This window comes from Lutjanus erythropterus, chromosome 3 (genome assembly GCF_056507025.1).
Source record: "Lutjanus erythropterus isolate fLutEry1 chromosome 3, fLutEry1.hap2, whole genome shotgun sequence".
In the NCBI taxonomy this organism is placed as follows: Eukaryota; Metazoa; Chordata; class Actinopteri; order Lutjaniformes; family Lutjanidae; genus Lutjanus; species Lutjanus erythropterus.
The window spans coordinates 36682686-36707346 of NC_139319.1; the positions used below are offsets into that span (position 1 = coordinate 36682686).

Genomic DNA, 24661 nt, shown 5'->3' on the forward strand with positions numbered 1-24661 from the left:
GTTTTTTTATTTTGGGGTGAACTGTCCCTTTAAACATAAAATGCAACATACACATGAATGCAGCAGTGTTACAGATCCAAAAATATCACAAAATACACAACAGTAAACATTGTGGTAGTAGCTGAGCTGAGCAATATAGACGAAATTAAATATCAAAAAAAAATTTTGATAATGCAGCCCTTAAAACCAGGGAAAGATAATATTCATGCCATATCACAATATAACAAAACCCAAAATCTATGATGATATCTAATCTCATATCAGAATATCAATTAAATATCAATATATCGCCCAGCCCTAACCTAATCCCTTTTTAACTGGAAAATTTAGAGATGAGAGGAATTAGGTGTTTGTGGTCTGTCAGTCTTCCATGTTCCTCTGTTTGTGTACCACTGTGTTGTTAATGATGTGTGTGTATGTGTGTGAAACCCATACACAAGTGTGATCTCCGGGCTGATACAGTATCAGCTTGGTGCAGCTGTCTGGCGAAACGGTCAAAGAAAGAGGAAGCTCCGACAGTTACCACACAGTCAGTGAATCTGCAGTATGTACGGGCTTCCCTCTCGTGTTACCTCGCAATGTACAAGTACAGAAGATTTCCTGCAGAGACGCACCTTTAGTCCACTGATGCTTATCTGGGAATCAGACAGGCACAGAGGTGTGTAGGAGTGGGTGAATATTATCTGTCCTCTGTGCTGTGGTGGAACAAAGATAAAGATAAATAGAGAGAAATACACTCAAATATAAAAAGTAACAGTAGTTGCAGTAGTGATGATATTCATTGTCTATTAATATGTTTCTTGATAAATCAATTGTTTGGTCTATAAAATGTTGAAAAATGTTGATCAGTGTCTGAAATATCTTATTTTGTCCACAAACCAAAGAGAGTTAGTTTACTGTCATAAAGGTGTGAAGTAACCAGAAAATATTCACTTTTAAAGGGCTGGAATCAGAGAATTGTGACTTAAAAAAACAACAACTTCTCAATCTGATTAATCGATTATCAAAATAGCTGGCTATTAATTTAACAATAGTTTAATAATTGATTAATTGTTGCAGCTATAATTTACAGCGGGGCGACTTAAATAAAAGTAGTAATACCACAGTGTAGAAATACTCTGTTGCAAATACAAGTAAAAATAATTATTGATGCATTACTTTCACTTTAATGTTGCAGGTGCAGGTGGGGATAACCAATCTAACTACTGTCTATACTGCCAAGTAGATTAATCTATAATGATAATGATATTTTGTATTTATAGTCTGTATCTGAAAAGTAACTAATGACTAAGGCTGTCAGATAAATGGAGTAAGAAGTACCTCTAAAATGTAATGCACATGACGTGTAAATGAGCATAAAATGGAAATACTCAATTGAAATGAAAGTACCTCAAAACTGTTAAGCGATTACTTGAGGGAATGTCTGCACTCAGTCATGTTCCACCACTGCCTACAAGCCACCAGCATAATGAACCTTTATATTGGCATATTTCCTCCCTTCAACAGCTTGCATCCATCAGTGGTGTGGATATGAAATATGCTAAAAGATCCTGAAAAAAAAAAAAAATTTAAACTTATCCAACAATGACTTAATAGGCTGTCTGATTATATTCTGGCTTGTTAAAAAATACCATGCCAAATGATATTTCAAAACATATTTTCACTTTCAGCAGCCTGGTAAAGATTTACTTTGACTTTTTAAAGGGTTGTGAACACCAACGTGGAGACGTCAGTCGATGAATATATAATACCGACCATTTTTCATAAACTGAGATGCATTATCTGGAAATAGGCTGCTAATACTGGTTGAGTGCTTTCTTGTCTTGTATCGAAAGTCATTAGTTCCTCAGAATGGAAATGGAGTATTGATAAATGACTGTATGCCAATCCTAATAGTTTTGTTTTTAAATTGTACCACAATTCAGGATGGATAGTGTATGATAGGTTTATAGAGGTTTAAGATGCCGTTTGTTTTCTCCTGTTTGTTGTTTGTTTGCTGTTTGTTTTTTTTCTGCATAAAGTTGTCAGGTAGCCAACCAGACATTAAACACTGGAGACTGCTGCAAAACTGTAAAACTGTAAAATTACACAGATTTAAACAAGAATACCAACAAAAAATATTGCATATTAATTGTATGAAAAACAGATCTTAATCCCATGGTGTCATACCGTTTGTGTGTGTGTGTGTGTGTGTGTGTGTGTGTGTGTGTGTGTGTGTGTGTGTGTGTGTGTGTGTGTGTGTGTGTGTGTGTGTGTGTGAGAAAGTGAAGAATTTGTTATTTGTAACCAGAGTCAGGGACTCGCCGTTTTTAATATTGCATTATCACATCCTTCTTTTAGAGGAAGTATGGCAGTGATAAAAATCTACATGTCAGATGCCTTCTGTAATTAAATTAGTCAGCGTAACAAACAGGACCTGTATGAAAAAGTATCTTTCTCAAGACAGTACTTAACATTTCGTACAGTAGTCGTGTGTGTTACAGTATCTGTACTTATGCAGATTTTTTTATTTAGTTGTTCTGTTTTTTCATTTACACTAAAAAAAAAATAATCACACAGTGTAATCAGCTAGTCTTTCCTCATTAACTAAACGTAAATATACAAGTTTTATTTAGTCAGTTTGATTTAACTTTAACTGTACAGAGCTCAATCAACTCAATAAATTAAGCTCCTAAAGAAACATGGTCAGCATATTAACAGATATTAGCATGCATTGTTTGAAACTCTCCGGAGACCCTGCTTCTTCATAGTTTGAAGAAAACATATATCATGAAAACATTGTGAGCTCCGACGAAGGTTAGTATTGAATTCATCCCCCTTTAACTTGAAATTTATTAAATTCACTGGGAACAGTTTCACATATTTACTCCATCTGAAATTCCATACTAACATGCTATTTAGTACTTTTAGTATGTAAGATTTTTTAGTGTCTGAAACCTTAGCATGAAACCAATAGTATGCGAGGTGCATACTATTTCCAGGGAAATATTACACTATGCAAGCAGTAGACACTATGCCAGCATAAATAATGACGATGCTAGGTGTAATATATTTTTTAAATATCCAGCTAGTGAGGAGGCTGGAATGGAGTATGGGAGGGGACATGATAAAGACTGAGCAGTGTGTCTGAAAAGATGCATACTACTGTGTATTTACACAAAAGGATTTTGAAGATGGCACACAATTGATCCTTCCTATGCCCTGCCCTTATTTTGGTCTATGCTCCAATAACAGCTGAGCAAATTGGTGCCTCAGTCAACATTCTGCTTTTCCTGTGAAAGCAACATACTGTAGAGGATTACATCTTAAGTTAGTTAACCTTAGCAAAAATCTAGCTAACTAGCTAGCTAATGATTGATGCAGATTAGCTTTCTAGTTAGCTAGTGTTTTGCTAACATTAACTAATTTAAGATGTGAATATATGACACTTTTATATGTCTTTATATAGAATATCTATGTAGAAAAACACAGGAAGGAGAAAGTTGACCAAGCTATCAATCTGCTGTCCCTGGAGCACAGAGTTAAATCGGGCAGGATGTAGGAGTTAATTTGGGTATGTTTGGAGGCAGCGATGGCCTTTGTGCCAATGCTGGAATAAAGTAGATCCAACAGGAGCAGCTGCTGCTTTTAGTTCTTTGTTCTTTGTGTGAAATGAAGAACTGACTTTTCAAACTGAGAATAAGAAATCTAATTTGTAATGTTTGTCAGTGTGACTGAAGAGTTGATGGTTAAACTTAAAGGCATAGTTTGCCCAAAAATGAAAATTCAGCGCTCATGCCAATTGAAGATTGGATTTAGGAGGAGGAGTAGACAAGTAGTATGGGGGCATTTTACTTTTTTTTTTTTTTTTTTTTCGGTTCTTTATTTAATTTGAAAACTAGTCATCAGTCACTTAAATTGTTTGGTCAGTTCTGCAATGCTGTTTTTTCACTCCAGCAGTGTTTTGTGGACTCAAAAACTAACCTAACCTTAAATCTGACTGAATTTTCTTTTTTTCATTTTTTGGTAAACTATCCCTTTAATATCTTAAGTTTATTGAACATGTTTTCTCAAGTACAGCTGAATTAATATTGAGTTAATTTGGCTAGAAAAGAGTATTTGTTTTGAATCAACTTAAATTCTTAAGACAGCCATATAAGTTTAACAAATATTTAAAACAAACAAACGAAAAAATGCATGTAATTTTGTATAGCTGTAACTTTTTAATAAAATCACTAAAAAGTCAAATGTGGGAAAATGTGGACAACATAATCTTAAACTGTGGTGTCGTATTTAACTCAGAATAATATAAAATTCTCTGAAAGTGATCAATAAGAATGACAGCATCAGATGTTATGTTTTTTTCATCCCCTCACTCTGTGCTATTGTTGGAGCCAATCAGTACTTCAGATGTTAGCTCTAAGTTTAGACATTTGCATGGAGGAGGGGCTGCCTTGTCACACACTGACTGTTGTTACAACAGTCCATCACACAGTAGTAGTGTCTCATGTCTCTTTAAATGCGTGTTGCGTTGATCCTTCATGAATGAAACCATGTGATCCAAACATCATTTGACGTCTGGCGCCTCCGACCATAGACTAAAACAAGCGAGGAAGGAGTGGATATATCTAGAGAGCTGCGAGAAGGCGTGAGCGGAAAAAAAAAAAAACATTTCTCCAACTGCCTCTCTCCACACCGGGTCGACCGACCATCGGCGAACCCCAACCTTCGGAAGGTGCGGTGGGCGAAAGGCGAAAGGTTTTGACTTCTGGTGAGTCAGCTTGCTATATCTGAATCAAAACTGAAATTCTTTCTTTCTTTTTTTTTTTTTAAGTGCTGAATATAGCGGTGTTGTTTTGCTGAGTGTGCACGGCGCCCGTCGCTGCTGCCGTGCGCTGCCGCGGCTCTGCGCTGTCCTGTTCAGCCGAACTCGCCGTTTAAAGGGCAGCGGTGTAGTAGTGCTGAATCATCACGATCCGGTCGTCATCCCAGACCCGTACATACTCTTCCGAGACCCGGCTCGGTCGCTCGAACGGCCACGCCGACCGACCAAGCGGTGCTTTCATAATAACACAGACAAAGGGGGTGTACGCTGGCTGTCAAGCTTAAAACAGAAGCCATGTGTCGGAATTAGAAGACCTTGCGGGGAGTTGAGAGTCTGTGCCGTTGGTATGGCCGGGGATTCCCTTGTGTTGTGGCTACTAAATAGCTGGAAAGTAACAAAAGCTACAGGAAGTCATTAACCTAGAGTAACAACTTAAGACGGCGATAACAACACGTACATAACCTCCACGTTAGCTCCCCCGGCTGTCCCCTGTGTGCGGGGTGCTGAAGCGGCAGCAGCGGTGGACGGACACTGGGAGCCAGCCGCTGTCGCTTCACACATTCACTCGTCTGGTGTAGCACATCTACACAGGTAAGACGGCCAGTCAGCTACTTGGGGTTTTTATTTTGTTTTACTGACTCTTGCGGTAACCTTTCGTTCACTGGCTGTTTGCCTACTTGCGTGACATAAGTGAAATTAATGAATAAAAGCCGCGGCGACAACAATAAGCAGCCGCAGCTGTCATTGTGGTGTATTTGTAACTGTCAAACGTGCAGCGGCTAGCTAGAGAGTGTATATAGCTAGTTATATCCTAGCGGAGCGACTGTTATGACATTTGCTTTGTGTCAGACGCTGCTCTTCCGACAGGCCTGCCTTCGCTTCATGTGTCTGTTAACATTTTACGTTTAAGTGACTTGTGCTGTCGATTTTTTTTTCACGGAGAGAATCGGTGTGCTTGTACACCGGCCGGGCTGGCGGCAGAGATGCTGATTCATCACAACGATGTTATTTCTCAACGGTTTGCGCGAGCAGAGCGGAGGCATGAGGGAGCCATGGCAACATGGCACCGGCGGCAGGCGGGCGGACAAAGGTCTGGAGCGAAGGAAGGAAGAGCTCGGTTTATATTGGGGGGGCTTGGCTCTGAAATAAATAGGCCCGGTCATGTAGTGGATGTTGACGTGTTTATGGGATAATTAGAGCTCGTGTGGGCGTTTAAAATGTCATTGGTGCTAAATTTGTTCCGTTTTCAGTGAGGCTTGGTTATTCAGCCGGCTCATAGATATATTCAATCAAGACAAATGGGAAGAATGTACAGACGGACAAGATAAATATTATGCTGTAAATTATTTTTGTTTTTACTTTTGAGATATGAAAATATTTTCCAAGTCACAGTCAAACAAAGATACTTGCTGTCCCGATACCTTGCAGTGACCTCACGCACTTCTTGTGAAAACCTGAAAGTTGCAATGATAATGCAAGACTCCGCAAGATATATACATATATATATATATCACTCCGCCAAATGTACGAGATTGACAGTGATTGGTTGGTTGTCAGTAAAGGGGCCGTCCATACCAAGGACTATAGGTATAACTATAACTAATTTTTAAAACATATTTCAGCTAAAAGCAGGAGGAGATTTGTCTTAAGATCATTTTATTTTTGATACTATATTTTGTGGTTATGGCAGAGGAAACACTACCACTTTTGCCTCCAAAATTAACACATTATGAAACTCCCTCGTAGTAGCTTTAAATACATTTGGAGAAAAACAAATGAAACGTAGAGGGGAGGAGTATTGATTGTTCATGAACCCACACAGAAACTTGTGCTAAAAAAAGAAAGCACCCCAATGAACTGTAATGCGGTGCAATGGAATATCCTCTGATTGATCTCCTGTAGATGGGCCATTATCTGCTGCCTGGTAGCAACCTATGAGCATTGCAACTCTTAAACACTGAAGAGTAATAGGGAAGCTCTGTGGGCTCAAGAAAAACAGAAACTTCACCCCCTAATGACTCCATATCAGCAGCTTTAGTTAGAGTCAGCACTCTGCGGAGTGTATCAAAAGTATGTAGTAAGCAAGTTGGCAAGTACTGTAATAGAGGGTCATAATGATGAAACAGTTGTATCAGTATTGGAGAGAAGAGCACCCCCCCCAGCCCCCCCTCCACCACCACCACCACTGTATTTCTCTCTCTCACACACACACACACACATTTTCCCCCATTTCCTTTTCTCATTGCGTGTACACACACACACACACACACACACACATACACAACCAAGGGGCTAAACTTTTTATACTTGGTATCAGTATTTAATCAGTGCTTGAAGTGCATTTCTCTGTCAAGTACTTTCCCCATCCTTCCCTGGTGTTCACGGTAATTGAACGCTGACCAATGCTTATGTGTGCAACTTTGCTGATGGTGGCGGAGCGGCAAGGCGCGCGGAGCAAGGGGGATGAAGGAAGAGGGAGGAAGAATGAGAGATGGGATTTGCGGAGAGATTGAGAACAAGGACCTTTTTGTCTTCAAGGCATTCCCCTGAAAATGCTGAGGCGAAGCAAATGCGCTCTCGCTTGACAGATGGCGTTTTCACTTGTTACTTACCACAGCTAGTTTCTTTGCCTTGTCGTGTGCATGTGTGTGTGCGTGTGTGTGTGTGTGAGAGAGAGAGAGAGCGTGCAAAAGTGAGCAGGAGATCTAAAACACCTATAAGATGCTAAGATCTGGTTGCTCTAGGGGCTGTGTGTGTGTGTCTAAGCACCAAGGTTAAAAAGAGTGTGTGTGTGTGAGTTCTTGCAAGATGTAGAAAGAAGATGTAGCAAAGGGAAGTGATTTTACTATCAGTTGGCCATTACAACATTTTGCCCTTGTCAGTTGATTCCTTTCCATCCTTTAACAATGTCTGACCCGAAGCTTCTCTCTTCAGGAGGAAGTCCTGAGTGTAACATCTCTTTTTTACTACATCTGAGGTGTGTGTGTCTGTGTGTGTTAGTGATCATCATATAAATTTGTTTGATTCTCTGCATGCACAGGGGTCAAGTTGATGTAACACTGTGTAAAGCCTCCTCTTGGTGTGAAGAAGGAAGGATGGGACATGAGTTTCTGACAAGTGTTTTTTTTTTCTGTCTGGTAGGAAGAGATGCACTCATGTTGAGAGCTGAAAGTATTAGCTGAATAATTGATTTGTCAATTGGATAATTAATCTGCAATCATTTAAATAACTGAATACCTGGAATGAACCACGTTAAAACTGTAGACAGGTACTACATTTCAAATTGTAATGACCATTAATGCTGTGTTAAAACACTGCACTTTGGAAAACTTGTTTGTTTTGCATCATTGGAAACAGTGACATGGCAAAGCGTGATAATCAAATCATTGAGTTTTTCCATATAAAATTTGGTGAAATGATTTCAGAGTGTACATCAGTACTTTTTAAACCTTTTCAGCACATTTTAACAATAGCACGACAATGCTGAAAACTGTACCGATTTTATTAACTATAATAAGGACAGGAATTTTTTAATACTATTTCATCTGTAATGATTAGTTATTGTTAGTTTAATAGTCTTTTTTTTTTGTTTTTTTGTTTTTCTATTTTTTGATTTATTTATTTATTTATTTATTTATTTATTTATTTATTAGCAAAAATGCTAAGAAATAGCTGCTTCCAGCTTCTCAAATGTGAGAATTTTCTGTTTTTGTTCTATTTTCTGATAGTAAATCAAATATGTTTGGGTTGTAGAGTGTTTAAATATGTCAGCCTGAACTTAAAGAAATTGTGATAAACATTTCTCAATATTGTTTTTTGCATTTTGCAATAGCAGGGCTGCTGCAATTAAAATTATTTTAATTAATAATTAATTTGTCATTCATTTTCTCGATTAGTTGTTTGGTCCATTAATGTCATAAAATGTTGAAAAATATTGATAACTGTTTCCCCAAAACCAAGGTGACGTCCTCACATGTCTTGTTTTTCCCACAACCTAAACATATTCAGTTTACTGTCATAGAAGAGTAAAGAAACTAGACAGTATTCCCATTTTATCACAATTAAATTTAATAGTTAACAACTAATCGATGAATCTAGTAATTGTAGAAGCTGCAGTTGTTAGCTGCAACTCTACTCATGTTATCGATAAGTATTGTTTTAAAAACTTTGTCTAGTTTGTGTTTTAATTTAGGCCACAACTGTCATTGTCATCAATCCAATCCAAATCAAAAAACATTCCATTTACAATGACGTATGTCAAAGAGAAAAAGTAAATCCTCATAGCTGAAAGGCTGGAATCTGAGAATATTTGACAGTTTCACTATTGTGCTTGAAAAATGAATGAAACGATTCTTGGATTTTCAAAATAGTTGTTGGTGTTTTTTTCTGTCAATCCATTAATCAAGTAATTGTTTCAGCTCTAGTTTTATTAGAATATAACAAAAAGATGGTCACTTACAAATGTAGTAAAATACTATAGCCTTGTCTTAAATGTACTGATACCAAAAACATAGTTTTATTTGATAGCTTACTTTTAATAGGTTAGGTTTTTTTTTTCTTTTCTGCAAAGCTTCCCTTTTTCCTGTTAACAAAACAAGGTAAACAGCTGAAATGCATCAGTGTTCAATTTTGTCTCGACACAGAGCAGCTGTAAAAAAACAAAAACAAAAAAACTTGAAAACTTAAGTTTCAATGTAATCCAGGTAGGGCTGGGCATTGATAACATTCAATATTATATTGTGATATCTTAGATTCTGGATATCATTATATCATGATATAGGAGAGGTGCTGTCATTTCCTGGTTTTAAGGAAGAGAAAAGTAATGTAATTATCTGAACGCACAAACTGCTCTAGTTATTCTATTATTTTTTCTTTTCCCTCTTAGCCATTATATCCACATAACTGATGTTTATTTATCAAAAATCTTATTGTGTTAATATTTCATGAAAGCACAGTAATCATCCCTACATCCCTATCGATATTGAGGAAAATCACCAAAAATTTGTGATATTTGATTTTGTCCATATCACCCAGCTGTACACCTGGGAAATATGTAATTAAAGTACAAGCAAACAAGACTAAGGAACTGAGCAATAATTCAGTACCGACTCCTGGGACTTGACAGTTTAAGGTTCAGTACCCAGCTTCAACTGTCAATGAGGTGTTTATGTGGTTTAGAATTTTAATGGTCCTAATGCACAACATTATATTGTAGGGGCGTCAGGATTCCCCAAATCCATGATCTTATTTGACTTTTGATTTTAAGGTCACGATTCAATTCTATTTTTCAATTTTTTTGTACCTACAGCTATGTCATTGTTAGACAATGGAGTTTTGATTGGTAAAGATCAACAGATCATTGCTTTTATGCCCTGTCATTTACATTTCCAAATTCTTTCCAAATTCTTCTTTACAAAGAAAAAAAAAAAAAAAGCCCACATAGTGTCAAGTGATAACAGACAGTAAGCGATATTTTGTCATCTCTTAAGTGTTGCTTCTTTTTTTTTTTTTTTAACCTCAGACACACGCCAGACACCACAAATAGACAGTGGTACAGAGAAAAAGGAGAATTAGCGATTCTGCCTTTGAATGCTAAAATTGAAAGTTAATTTCTGATCAATTTTTTATGTAATATTGAAATTGTGACACCCCTATTATACTGTAACATGCTCCTGTTGTTTTGTTTTTTTATCCATCCCCGCTCTGGGATTGCATTAAAGAAGAAGCTTCACAAAGGATGCGTCTGTTGCAGAGCTATAGCACTGGATTGCATTAGATTGCACAGGTGTTCACAATATTGTGTCCACCTTATGTGTGTGTGCGTTTGTTTGTGTATGAGAGCCTTTGGTGTTTGTGGAGATAATTTCTAAGTAGCGGCTGCATGTTTATGATCTTGTTTACTACTGGGATCCATTTCAGAAAAGTCTTGTTATGCTTGCAAATTTCTGAGAGTGAGAGAAGTAAAAAGAGAGAAGTAAAAGCAGAAATAAAAGACTGAAGCGGAGAGTGGGTGAGAGTCAGAGAGAAAAGGAAGCAGTGGGGCAGATCAATAGTTGAGTGTTTTTTCTCCACAGTAATGATGAAATATGGTGTAAGCAGATCTGGTGCATAATCATTGCTGTGCTCCACTGTTTTTCCTGCTTCCGTGTGAGTGTGCTGCTTGTCCTTGTGTTCTTTTGACTTTGCGTGTGTGTTAAATGTACCTTCCCTCCACAAGTGTTTTGACTCCTTATTTACATAACCTCCCTGAGAACTGAAAAAAAGTACAAAATCAAGATAAATCCCCTTGCAACATGCACAAGAAGTCAAAAGGATAAGAAATGGGAAACAAGTTTACGTTCAGTTTAAGTGTCTCAATTTATTGATTAAAGCCTCTGTCCTGAAAATGGTTGTGGTGTGTTCAAGCACCGATATTACAGAGCTCCGTATCAATAATCACTCTGTTGGCACTCTTTGAGTCAAGTTCTCATGTTTTCCTTCCAAGGACATCTGGATTTATTTTGGAGCTTTTTTGAGAAGGTTCCAGTTAAAGGAAGCTTCTCATTCCCACATGTACACAAATAGACACACACACACACACACACACACACGCTCCATAGCAAAGCAATGATTTTGTTTTGCATGCAGTGTTGAGATATTGAGAATGTAGCCGTGGAGATGCAAAGCCCTGGTAACAGGAGTATCCGTACCAGCGGTTGTCTACCAGTTGCATCATCTCGATGCGCCAAATTGCCGCATTTTCTAACTGCAGTGTGACGATCCCAGAATTGTATGATGATATGAAATTCTGAACCTCTTCAATAAAAAACACACACACACACAGAGTGTGGATCAATGCCAAGGAGCAAAAAGAGGGAACAAAGATGTGTGTGACTCAATTGTGGCGCCAGCTCTTTGCCTTCACCTGTGGCATTAAATTATTTCAGTGCAACAACAGTTTCCCACCGAATTTTAATTCCCCTGGTCACACTGAAAACCACACATTAGAGCAGTTCTGAAACAGAATAATGTGTTGTCAGGTTGAACTTTTTTAATCATTTTTTAACCACTTCACCTAATATGCATAACCTAAGGGTTATGCATGTCGATCTTCTCTGGGTGCTGCTGCTTATTTTTATGTTACTTATACAGATAATGAAAATATCTGAGGAGTCTTTTTACTCACCCTCTCTCTCTCTGTCTGTTTGACCTTTGTAGACAAAGCTTGCTAGATCCAGTAAGTACCAACTGGGATTTCACTGATTTCCAGTTAAAAACTGGTAGATATTCAGTCTGAGACCTCTTTCCACCCAGCTAAAACAAAAAATTATTTTGTTGTTTTGATAATTTGTGCGGTTGTAGGTCGAAGGAGAGTTGATATTGATTAGTGTAAAGGTATTTCTCCAAAGTCATATTTCACTTGTAGTTGAAAACTGGTCTCTATGTTTTAAGTAAAATGTCATACATGAAGACTATATAGAATGTATAGTGCCAACAAAATGCCTCCATGACATCTGATGGGAGACATTTTTAGTGTAAAATAAAGGAATTGTGCTTTGTTTTCAATAATTAATCTGCCATCTTTTTTTATTTATTAAATTGATTATTCATTTGCCTATAAAATGTAGGGCCATGTATTGCAAGTGGTCAGCGTTTAATGAACCACTGCCACGAATATTTGCACATATGATGATATTCCTTTTTTTTTTTTTCTTTTTTTTTTTTACCTTTTTACTTAAAAAATAAATTAAACTATTAATCGGTTGTTGCAGGTGAATTTTCTGTTTGACTAATTGATTCACCAACCAGTAAAATCAGCTCTGATGCTTACAAAGCTGGAAGACAAGAACCAGATTTGTTTAATGGTACCATCTTGAAGACAAAACGCTGAAGTCAGACAGTTTCTTAGAGGAAGCCTTGGAGATGAGGAAAAAAAAACACTTTAATCAGAATAAACCTAAGGTTTGTAACATTGTTTTTCTTACTTTTGCTTCTGGAGGCGCAACTTCATTTGACATTTTCCCACATAAACATATGTAAAGTATATATTAAATTATACTGTAACTGATGTTTGTCTCAGTTGGTAGAGCGTGCACCCTATGTTCAGAGGCTGAGAGTCCTCTGCAGCGGCTGTGGGTTCGACTCCCTTCCATGACCCTTTGCTGCGTGTCATTCCCCTACTGTTTCTCCCCATTTCCTGTCATGTCTTCAGCTGTCCTGTCATTAAGAGCATAAAATGCCCCCCCCCCCACCCCCCCCCCAAAAAAAAATGTATTCATGGATATTTAGTAGAGCTTCTTAAATGTGAATATTTCCTGGTTTCTTTATACCTCTCTGACAGCAATCTGAATATTCGTGTTTTGGCCAAAACAAGACCTTTGAGGACATCATCTTGGGCTTTGGACAACAGCCAACATTTTTGGACATTTTATGGACCAAACCACAAATTGATGAATAATTGATTAGTTGAGAAAATAATTAACAGATTATTTGATGATTACAATAATCATTAGTTACAGCAACAACTTAATATTTAATCAATAGTCATGGCAGTAATTGCACTTCTGGTGGAGCCATTTGTTGAATAAAGACAAAACAAATCCAGACAATACTGAATATGAGAAATGTTTTGGATCTTATAGATTATCATTGATTAATTGATTGTTTGCATTTTCAAATATTGTTAACAAAAATGCACAAAGTTTGCAACCCTTGTAGAGGTGATTGTGACCACTGAGCAGGACAGAGCAGGAGTTGGGAGGAATTCAGACTGAAGATTCAGTGAAACAGAAACCTTTATTGATAATTTATCAAACATGAACAGTTAAAGAGCAACTAATACTTTTTGAGACTAATACTTTGTACTGTAGAGACACCACTACAGTAGAATATGCACATGCAAACATACTGTGGTCCTGTGAGTGTGTGTGTATTTATGTGGGTGACAATGCCTGTCATACCTCTGTTAATGAAGGACAACAACTGGCAAACCTTAAAATGGTCACCATGAATATCCCAGTGCAAAAGGCCACTGACACATCTCCTTTAATTTCAGGTTTTAAACATTTGCCGATAAGTTTCAGATGATATTTCCTCATTAATGTGACTGATAATGATGAATGCACCCCCTAATTTACTTTTTCTTTGTTTCATGTTAATATTGCTGACCAGAGATGTACCACATAGCGTCCCAGGGAAAAAAAAAACTAATATGTCATTTAACTTACCTTGTGAACCTCACACCCTCTGTTTGTTACTCAGACAAAGAGAGAACCAACTTAACCTACGGTACATGCTTTCTCTCCTCTTAAAAAAAAAGCACTTATGAAAAAAAGGAGCCAGAGCTCAATTGCCTGACAGTGCAGTTTTTTTGCTTGTGTTGGGAAATTTGTCATCACACTCCGACTTACTACCTGGAATGGGAAAAACGTGTCGACGCCAGGACTTTTTCTCGCCTTTAATAACACACTTGCACAAACACTGTCTCGCGCAAACTTAACCAGCCCGCGCACGCACGCACACACACACACATAATACCCTTTTTGAACCCTCAGAAAAGTGTGAAAGTGATCGCTCTTCTCTCTCCATATATTATAATATGTATATGAGGGGCCAGGCTCTTGCTCCTTTGCAAGTCTCCTCCTTCACTTTCCCTGTGTTTTCTCCATCTCCTCTGCTTTCCTCTCTGTCTGTCTGTGTTATCATGCTTATTTCACGCTCTGCATACTTCCCAGTTAATAGCTTCCTGCTCTTTCCCCACACACACACACAGTTCAAACTGGTGTCTTTTCTCCCCCTTGCCAGCTCTCCATGGCCCTGTATCTCTGCTGTGAGCCTGCCCCCTCTCTATACACAGGTTGCCATTATCGCCGATCTGATTCCTAATTCTCAATTAGCTTCCACACAGCGCTCGTCGTTAATTATTTACCAACTCCCTCAACACCCTCGGCCCACACTAGATCAATGAGCGTGAGCACTGCTCCCTCTTTCTTTTAAAAAAGACGAGGTGGACAGCAACCAGGAGGAGCTGGGGTTTTGTGGTGCTCAGAGGTGTTAAAGCAGTAGTTTGGAAAAATTTAAGTGGGGTTTTATGAGCTATCAATAATCAGTGTATTCCCTACAGTAGATGCCAGTCTGCACACTCCCAGTTTGGAGAAGCAGAGGGGGGAGCTGGCTCTGAAGATAAGCAGAGCATTGCTGTGGACAGGGTCAGCAACACAAGTTATTTTAGCCATTTACGTAAAAAGGTCCACTAAAAAAAAATCAGTATCAGTTTAATTTTTGCTGTATGCTATATTTAGAATTTTTTACCACTTAACTTTGCCGTCAGAAATTCTTTTTCAAGCCAAAATCCAAAGTGACCAAACTCCATATGCAAAATCAGTGATTATATCTAGCAGAACACAAAGGTGTGGGTGTACGTCTGCCTCAACCTGTTAGTGTGTTTGTGTTATTCTGTGAATTTTGTGTTTTAAAATGAGTTTGGATTCATTGAGTCACACAAAAATGCAAATAATCAAGGCAGCAGTACACCAGTAATTCCTGTGCTCTGTGAGGTGAAATTACTGATTTTCCCTGTGGAGTTTGGTTGGTTTGGAGAAAGTGATACTTGGCTTGTAAAATGACCTTTTAACATCGGACAAGGCTGTCTGACAGCAAAGTAAAGTGGGGAAAATGATCTGAATACAGCGTACACAACTAATATTGATTTTTTTGCCATGACTTTTTTAAGTGGCTAAAATAGTCTTTGTTGCTGACCCTGTCCACAGCAGTTCATTGCTTCTCTTGTGCTGGTGTGCCTCTCTGTTACTATAAACTATACATACAACCACACTCCAAATAATCTGAACTACCCCTTTAATTCACACTACCTCTGTACATTTTGCTCTCTTTATGTCTTCCAGTGTGTCTTCACTGCCTCACTTGGCTGCCATCCTTTGTGTTCTCCATTATTGCTCAGAGAGTTGCCTGAGGGAGGAGGCGCAGTTAAGGCAGTTGTTATGTTGGGATTATTCAATAAAGACAGACTTGCTGCTGCATCACAAAACGACTTGTGACTCTTACAATCTATTCTTGATCATTCTCTATATGCTGGCTTGTTTATGCTCGCGTACACCCACACACACCAGCCCCCGGGTCGTTTTTGAAGCGCTTAATCTGGCTATTTATTTTTCTCTCTGCATGTGTGTGTCTGTGCAGCATGCCACCAGCTTTTAAGTAGGAAGTCTCTTTCTAAGAAATTCCTCTCTGTGCGGTGGTAGTGGCTGGAGCAAAAGGTTCTCTCAAACAAGATTAATTAGAGCTCTGTCTGAAGCCAGCCACACAAAAACACACACACACACACACAGTTCAGCATCGTACTCGCCAGCACTACATGAAGAGAAAGTAGTCGTGCTGTACGTCTTTAATCTATCTTCATAAGCCCCATGATCGCTGTGTTCACCTCCTGCCACACTATTACTCCTGTTTTCATCCTTTCTCCAAGACTTGATTTGTCAACAAGACAGGATGTGAGACTTTGTGTGTGTGTGTGTGTGTGTGTGTGTGTGTGTGTGTGTGTGAGGCAGAGAGCAGAAGGTCTGGGGGAGAGACAGAGATGGTCAGCAGTAGTTTCATTGCACTGGATCAGCTTCAGAACTTTTCTAATTGGAGGTTTTAGTCGTGGTCGTTGCTGAGTTCAGGGTTTTTTTTTTCTACCCCAATCCCCCTCCATCCATTCCTCCCTCCCTGGTCCCCTCTCTCCCCCCTGCACCCCCCCTACTCCCCCCTCCATACCCAACAGCTAAGCTCTTACAAATGTGTTGAGGATGCATTTTCACCCAAACGCTTTCCCACCCCCTCTTCTTTCCTCCTTCTCTGCCCCCCCCATCGTGTTCCTCCTCATCGCCGTTTCTCCCTCCATCCCCACCTCTGCCCCCCCTCCTCCTCCCTACTCACTTGCCGCTCTCTTTTTCCTCTCTTCTTTCTCCCTTGTCATTTGCACCCCCCACCCCGTTCTCCCTCCATACTCAGCATTTTTCTCGGTTGTGGGTGTGATGTCTCCGCTGTAACGCTAATCAGCTCTGGAGACGTCAGCATTCTTTCAGTCCTCCTTCACCACCAGCACCAGCACCCCCCCCCCCCCCCTTCCTTTCTTACCTAGTCTGTCTTCACCTTGCTATCCTACCAAATCCTCGCCCTCTTTTATCCTCACTGTCTTATCTTTTCTTCTCTTCCAGCCGTATTTTACTCCACCATGTCTCACCTCTTCTTCTTCTTCCATCCCTGTCCCCATGCCTTGTCCTCTGTTTGTGTGTGTGAGGGTGTGTGTGTGTATGTGTGTGTTGTCTCTCCGCTGTAACTGTAAGCAGCTCTGCTCTTGAGTCGTCAGCGTTCTTGTGGTTGCTCCATAAAAATACAGCCTGCCACAGCAAAAAAGCTGTCTGTTGTAGCAACAGTGACTGTGGCATTGACCACACCGCAGCGACCACCCCGCAAGCATTATGGGAAGGACACCTCTGGCACTTTGTGTTTGTGTGTGTGTGCACATTTGTGTGTGTGTCTGGGTCCGTACCCCCAAGATGAATGGCGATGCCTTTGCTCAGCAGATGATCTTTAACCTGGGTGACTTACACATGGCCTGAACACACATACACACACACACAGCTTATTGCAGTTAAATGTTGTGGTGTAGGTCACGTTTGTTGTTGTCTAACCTTGATGAAATAACCCCCAAACTTAATGCACCATCCTGCTCCCCAAGTGTACACTACTAACACTACGCTAGCTATAACTATTGTAATAATAAAGTAGACGTGCACTGATTAGATAAATAACTGATAACAATACTGATAATCAGTTCATCTTGTGTAGGAGTTAGTGGCATCTAGTGGTGAGTTTGCAGATCGCAAATTCCTCATCTCACCCTCCCCTTCCAACCTTGTAGAAAAACCTAAGGTGGCCACGAAACTCATGAAAAATGTGAAAGGCCCTCTCTAGACTCTCTTTTGATACCATGGCAAAAAGAAAAAAAAAAGCCCTTGGCACACAAAATAGGATTTTTTTTAGGAACAACCTGCACATAGTGCAGGTACAGAAAAAGTTAATGAACACTCCGGTGTATCAGGTTTTGCTGCTGCAGGCCCAGTTTCAAGCAGGACAATAAAGACTGAATTGAACTGAGGTATTGAATGAGTACTTAGATATTTTTTATAGCTTCTGTACTTTTGATACTATAATTGAGAAATATTGTATTGTTTTAAACATATGGTACTGGAAAAGTATCAATACTTCAATATTTTTGACAACCTAGAAACTTGGGGCCCTCCATGGAAGAGGACCTGCGCCATCTATAGATAGAAACGTCTCATTCTGATCTAATGAAGACACAACAATTCTTAGTTTCAGGTGATTACACACTAATCAAAACATAATTATGAAGGTTCTATCCTATTTCTGCCATATTCTGCCAATAAATCTTTGATTTATGAATTGGTTGTAGCTCCCCTAAACAGTCATCTATTATGTTAAACTTAATATCTTAATTATAATAAAATCTTAAAACAAGCTGTTTGACGATAACACTGGGAAGTTAAGATGAGCATTTTCCACTATTTTTCAACATTTTATATCATTAATCACTTAAGTTTTTTTTTAGGGTATTTTTAATGGACAGGTGATAAAAGAGATGGGAAACAAAGGAATAGAGAGAGGAGTACAACATGCAACAACTGTCTGAAAGTGAACTGTGGACATTGTGCTTATGCTTCTTTAACACAGTATGTAAATTCTGCACATTAAAACAATAAGTGACTATAACAACTGACTTGTTTTCTCACTTGCTGATGTATCCTGTGTTATATCAGCTAGCTGCAACTGGCAGGAAACCCACCGTTACCTTGAACAAAGTACAGAATTCTCTGGGTTTGACCATTGCTGGAAACATTTGGCATAATGTAAGTACACAACACAACAAATTATGTGATTTAGGCATTTTTTAAAATATTTGTTGGACATTTCTGCCTTAATCTGATAGGATAGCTGAAGACATGATAGGAAAGCAGTGAGGGAGATGGGGGATGATGTGCAGCGAAGGGCCGCAGGGTGGAACCGAACCAGGACTGCTGCAGAGGACTGATATTCTCAGTACATTCAGACATTTTAATTCAGGAATGTTACAAATTATAGCATTAACTGGAAAGATTAAGCAATGAGTATTACTACATAGGACATGTCAGTAAAAGTAAGCCAAAATATCTGACACTAAGACGTTTGCATAAACTAAAAATAATTACGCAGGGGCTGTATCTGTACAGATAGAGACACATACCTTCTGTGCACCTGCAGTAATTCCATTTGCTGGTTGTTTTTATCTAAGACAGCTAAACATTCCCTCACATCATAATTATGTGTTGTCAAGTATGAAATAAAATATCCAAACCATTCATGTACTCTTATGTTCAGTTTCTTGCACGTATCAAGCTTTGTTTAGCACTTTAAACATAACTACACTGGCATGTTTGTGTACCTGCAACCGACCGTTTTACATGTGTGTTTTATTGTGCCCCACTGGCATGGCGGCAGGGGAATGTGTATGTGTGTGTTTGCTTGCTTTTTGTTTGTATGTAGATGGGGTTGAGGGGGAAGGGGGTTGGAGTTTTGGGCACAGGGGAAATAAACCAGTGCCTGGTAGGAAAACAGCCTCCTTTTTGCCCCCTCTGTTTTCCCCTCTTCCTCCCTGTCTCTTCACTGCCCCCACCCCCAACAGCCACCCTCAGTCTTCATGTCTTTGATCCATCTATTGTGCGATGATGCACCTCCAGCTGTGGGAGGCTGCATCCCAACCAAACACAAGACTGCAGTCAATGGTACACAGGGATGGGAGACATTTGTTTATTATGAGGAAGCTCAAAATATACAGTTAAATGAATGACCATTTGCAATTGACTGACCCTAACCCCCAAATAACGCAGAGCCGTTGCTCCATCATAGCCGATCATCACTCTTTTCCCAAATTCTTCATCATTTGATTGAATCTTTGACAGAGTTTTGACTTGCTGTGCATCTGGTGTGCATTGTATGCATGCACGATTACTTGTACATGCATGTAGTATACGTTTTTCTTTGATCTACAGCTATTTATAACTGTAGGATTTGTGGCAGTGCTTGCACAAACACTCGCGCACCCTCACAGACAGACAGGCAGAGGTGCATTGTGGGGGAGGCTCACTGGCACGCTCAGTGCCAAGCCTTTTGATAGAAAAGAGTAAGAATGAAATGAGAACAGATGTGTTGCTTCATGTCACTTAAATTTCATCACTTCTCTAAGCAAGGAGCTTTTTAATTCAACCCGACCAATACTGAATTGGATTGGATTTGGGGCTGATACCAATATGAGTAAGGATAGATAGGATAGATAGAGCTGAGATTCTTCATTTCAATATATAAAATCCAAAATAGGAAAAAAAAAGGTCTCTGAAACAGTAAACATTTAGATTTTTAGTCATTTTAAATAACTATTAGTAAAAAAACACAAATAGAGCCATTTTAATTAAGAAAAATCATTAATTTCATATAAAATTCTGCCTATAAAACTGAGAAATAAAAAATCTGCTTTATATTCTGTAAAAAAAAATATATATATTAGACAATATACATACCAATACCAATACACAGATATCAGGCCAATATCAGGTCAATAACATCTGCCAACCAAGATATCTGTTTGGCGTTACTTTTTAAATTACCCAACATGTGAATGACTGAACACAAGTAACTGGTTTATATATTTTACTTTTTTAAAGTGACCCTGATGTGTGACTGTATATTCATACAGGACCCAACACGCTGTCTTTAATCAGCAAATATGTTTAACTGAACTTCTGATTCAGCACTATCAGGTGTGGTAACAACTGCATTTCACTTGTCCATTAGACAGCCAATCACATGCAAGCACGTCCTCTTGTTGCCTGCAGCTATATTTTGGGCAAACCCTCACCTTTTATGAAAGGAGTGAGAGGGTTGTAAGTGGTGTAGAAATTGGGAGGGAGGGGGGTAAAAGTGACAGAGGAGAGCAGAAATTTGTGCGGCAGTAGAGGAGAGAGAGAGAGAGAGGTGGGGAGGGAGGGGAGAGAGTGAGATCAGGAATCTGCTGAGTCATCATGACTGGTCTCATGATGATCGCTCAGCAGCAGCAACAATAGCCACACTTTATCGGACACACACACACACAGGTCTGAGAGATGAGAGCCAGACCAACGCACCACACAAAGCGTCTCATTGAGAGCTTGTGGAGATGCTCATCTGTGGAGCTGTGCGCTCTAAGGACTGATCTCATCTTTTGCACTTCCAGGCTCCCCCTTTGTTGACTTCTGATTCACACTGCTCTGTCTCCATCCTTTGTCTCTTGTTTCCACTTTGGTGCAAATGTGTATTAAGGTTGGACTATATGGATAAAATCTAATATAATATTTTTTATATACACACTTTAGTATGGAAATTCATTGATATTACAACAATATTGTAGGGATGACTATTGGTACTCCAACAAAATATTAGCACAAGGAGATTTTTGGTAAATAATCATCAGTAGTATGGATATAATGAGTGCAACTAGCACAGTCTGATAAGTTCAGAAAGTTACATCACTTCATTGTTATGTAGCCTGTAAAACCAGGAAAAGACAACATTATATCATGATCGAGGTCCAACCGATAACAGATTTTTGGGCCAACTGCTGATATTGATATTAGGAAGTAAAAAATTCTGATCGATATATATCAGCTGATGTTCTTATATAGAATATAATAGACAGAATATATAATGTAATCATTCAAAAGTGGCTATCAAACACTCAGAACAAAGACAAAGATATTTTACAGTTTAACAATAACATTATCGTCGAAAATGACATCAGCGCACAGTCAGAAAAGTTTTCATATTGGCGCATATTTGACAACACATATGCTAGTACTGATATAGACTGATATAGCTGTGATAGGCCAATATCTAGCAGATAATATTGGGATAATATCAGTCAGCTGATATATTTGTCTGGCTCTAATCATGATGTAACGGACATTTGCCTTCATTTTGGACCTTAGTAGGTGTAAGTCTATATCTGTCTTTCTTTCTGCTTCTCTCTAGTCTTTTATGCGACAGTCTCGGTTAAGGCGTGTGTGTGCGCGTGTGTTCATGTGTGTGTGTGTGTGTGTGTGTGCGTTTGTGTGTGTGCATGCTAGGGCTCCAACAGTTGGTTTTCCCCTTGAGTCCTTCCCACAGATTTTACCACTTCCTCTTCTTTCAGGTTCATTTCATTCCTATTGGCCTAAAACCAGCCAATAAGAGTTCAACAGCACAAAGGTAGTGGGCACTGTCGGTGTAACCACCAGGAAACAGGAAGTCAGGGAAATTCTAAGAAAAGAAAAGTTTGTTTGTCACTTTCACTCATGCACTGTGACACAGATGCATAATGCTTTAACATGCTCACACAACAGTGTCCCAGCAGTAGCTTTCAGTTTGTTGTGTCTCCACTGGTCCAGGTGGGTACTGACACACACTTATTATATTTTTATTGATCTCAAGGAAGAGTTATTGCTCTTAATATTTTTTAATGCTCTTCTCTGTCAACTGAGAACTTCAGCTGTATTTTATGATGTTTCTTCACTCATGCTTTCATCTCTCTTGCGTCTCCGCAGGTCTGTTCAGAAGAGCAAGGCTCTTGTGGCATGACGACGACTAACAAAGGAAATAAAGCCTTGAAGGTAAGACAGAGATTTTTTTTACATTGAATTGTCTGTATTTGATATGTCTTGTGTCTGCCTCACTCCCCTTTTTCCTCCCGTGTCCTCCAGGTGAAGCGCGAGCCGGGGGAGAATGGCACCAGCCTCACAGACGAGGAGCTGGTGACCATGTCGGTGCGGGAGCTGAACCAGCACCTCCGAGGCCTCTCCAAAGAGGAGATCCTCCAACTGAAGCAACGGCGGCGCACGCTGAAAAACCGGGGCTATGCCGCCAGCTGCCGGGTGAAACGAGTCACCCAGAAGGAGGAGCTGGAGAAGCAGAAGGCCCAGCTGCAGCAGGAGGTGGACAAACTGGCCAATGAGAATGCTTCGATGCGTGTTGAGCTGGACGCTCTGCGGTCTAAATATGAGGCATTACAGACGTTCGCCAGGACTGTGGCACGGAGCCCTACCGTCGGGGTTGGGGTCAGGGCTGGAGGGGGTGGAGGAGGGGGAGGGGTGCCATCGTCAGTCATTGGTCCACTCATACCGGGTAAGGTGGCAACAGCGACAAGCGTGATCACAATAGTGAAATCAAAAACAGATGCACGGTCTTGAGGGAGGGAAAGATAGATGAGGGTGGAGTTCAGCTGCAGCAGAGTCATTCTTCTTCTCTGCTGGCCGCCTCTCCTCCACCTGCACTGACTTCAAACAGCTGGGCAGTCTCGATCACGTCGCCTCAGCGTGTTCCCCGTCACCTGTCTCTCAGATCAGTGCAGTTGCAGGAAAAGATGGCAGCAGAGGAAGATCATTGAGACTGTAAAGATGCAAGCCCTTGGTCAGTGCATGATCATTTAGCACAGGACAGAAACACAGGGTTCCTATGGTCACTGAGGGCCTGGAAAAGTCAAAGAATTTGAGATTAATTTTATTCTGGGCCAGAGACAAAAAAGAAAATCCAAAAACATCAATGCACAAAACACTTTGGAAAAATCATGCAGTTTTGTTTACGGTCAAGTGTTCAGTGTCGAGTTTTACTGCTGTTAGATCTCTCTTTGAAGTGGTCGCTTGCCTGAACCAAGATGTAGAACATTAAAAGGATAGTTCAGATTATTTGAAGTGGAGTTGAATGGTGTACTTGTCGATAGTCAGTGTATTAGCAACAGTAGATGGTGGTCAACACCCCCAGTTTTGAGAAGCAGTGACGAGTACTGGCATGGAATCTAAACATTGTACTGCTGCAGAGGGGGTTAGCAGAAAAATGTATTTATTTAGCCAAAGTTTTGACCTAAAAAAGAAAAAAATCAATATCTGTTTAAGTGTATGCTATATTTATGTAAACGGTAGTAAAATAAACAGCTGACTGATGGCAAGGTTAAGCAGTGAAAATATTTTAAATATAGCTTACCCTTAAACCATTTTTTTTAGGCAGGCCACTGTCAGGTTGCGAAACTACATTTTTCTGCTGACCCTCACCGCAGCAGTACAGTAACTCCTGTGCCGGGACTCCTCTCTGCTTCTCCATCTACTGCAGGTAAAACACTGACTATGGATATGTCACTCATACAGTCTCACTTCAAATAATCCAAACTATCTCTTTAAAATTTGCCACACCAACAATAATGTTTGAACACATGTATTACATATAGAATCACAAAGATTGTATTAATGTATTAGTTATAGGAAAGTCATTGGATTAGACTGACACAAAAAGTGATGGGTCCCCAAGTAAACAAAAGAATACACAAGATTTCATGTGACCTGCAGAGACATCCCATCTCACTCCACCCAGCCAAGAACTTTTTGAGAAAAGTACTATAGAAAGATATATATTACACAGTGGTGGTACCTGTATTTCTACTGTTTTGTACTGTGTTGTCATTCACATGAGGTCCAAAATGTGTTCTTTGTGTGTCAATTGTTATATATCAGGAATTCTGTGAAATTCTGTGGCGCGTGTTTGTTTTGGTATTGCTATATTTATTTGGCTGTATTTTTTCTACGATCTCTTCACTTTCTATGTTCAACTCTCTCTTACTTATTCTTTCTCTGTCCTTCCACTTTTCAAATTCAACTGGTTTCCAGTTGTTACATACAGTATTTCCTGGATCTAACAGAAAAACGGTTGGGAGGGGGTGGCAATTGATAATTACCAAAAAAAAACAAAAAACAAAAAAAA

At 39.4% G+C, this 24661-nt stretch overlaps 1 protein-coding gene across 3 annotated transcripts; it reads left to right on the forward strand.

The window, feature by feature from the left end:
- Nucleotides 1–4479: 4479 nt before the first annotated feature.
- Nucleotides 4480–24421, forward strand: mafgb (MAF bZIP transcription factor Gb). 3 transcript variants are annotated; one of them, XM_084716000.1, is made up of 3 exons: nucleotides 4480–4750; nucleotides 22459–22524; nucleotides 22615–24421. In XM_084716000.1, the coding sequence occupies exons 2-3, from the start codon at nucleotides 22489–22491 to the stop codon at nucleotides 23098–23100; spliced, it is 522 nt and encodes a 173-aa protein (XP_084572126.1). In that variant the 5' UTR covers nucleotides 4480–4750; nucleotides 22459–22488; the 3' UTR covers nucleotides 23101–24421. The 3 variants fall into 3 exon arrangements, with proteins under 3 accessions (XP_084572126.1, XP_084572128.1, XP_084572127.1); XM_084716002.1 differs by lacking the exon at nucleotides 4480–4750 and adding an exon at nucleotides 21983–22302; XM_084716001.1 differs by lacking the exon at nucleotides 4480–4750 and adding an exon at nucleotides 21983–22284 and having other exon boundaries at nucleotides 22455–22524.
- Nucleotides 24422–24661: the final 240 nt, after the last annotated feature.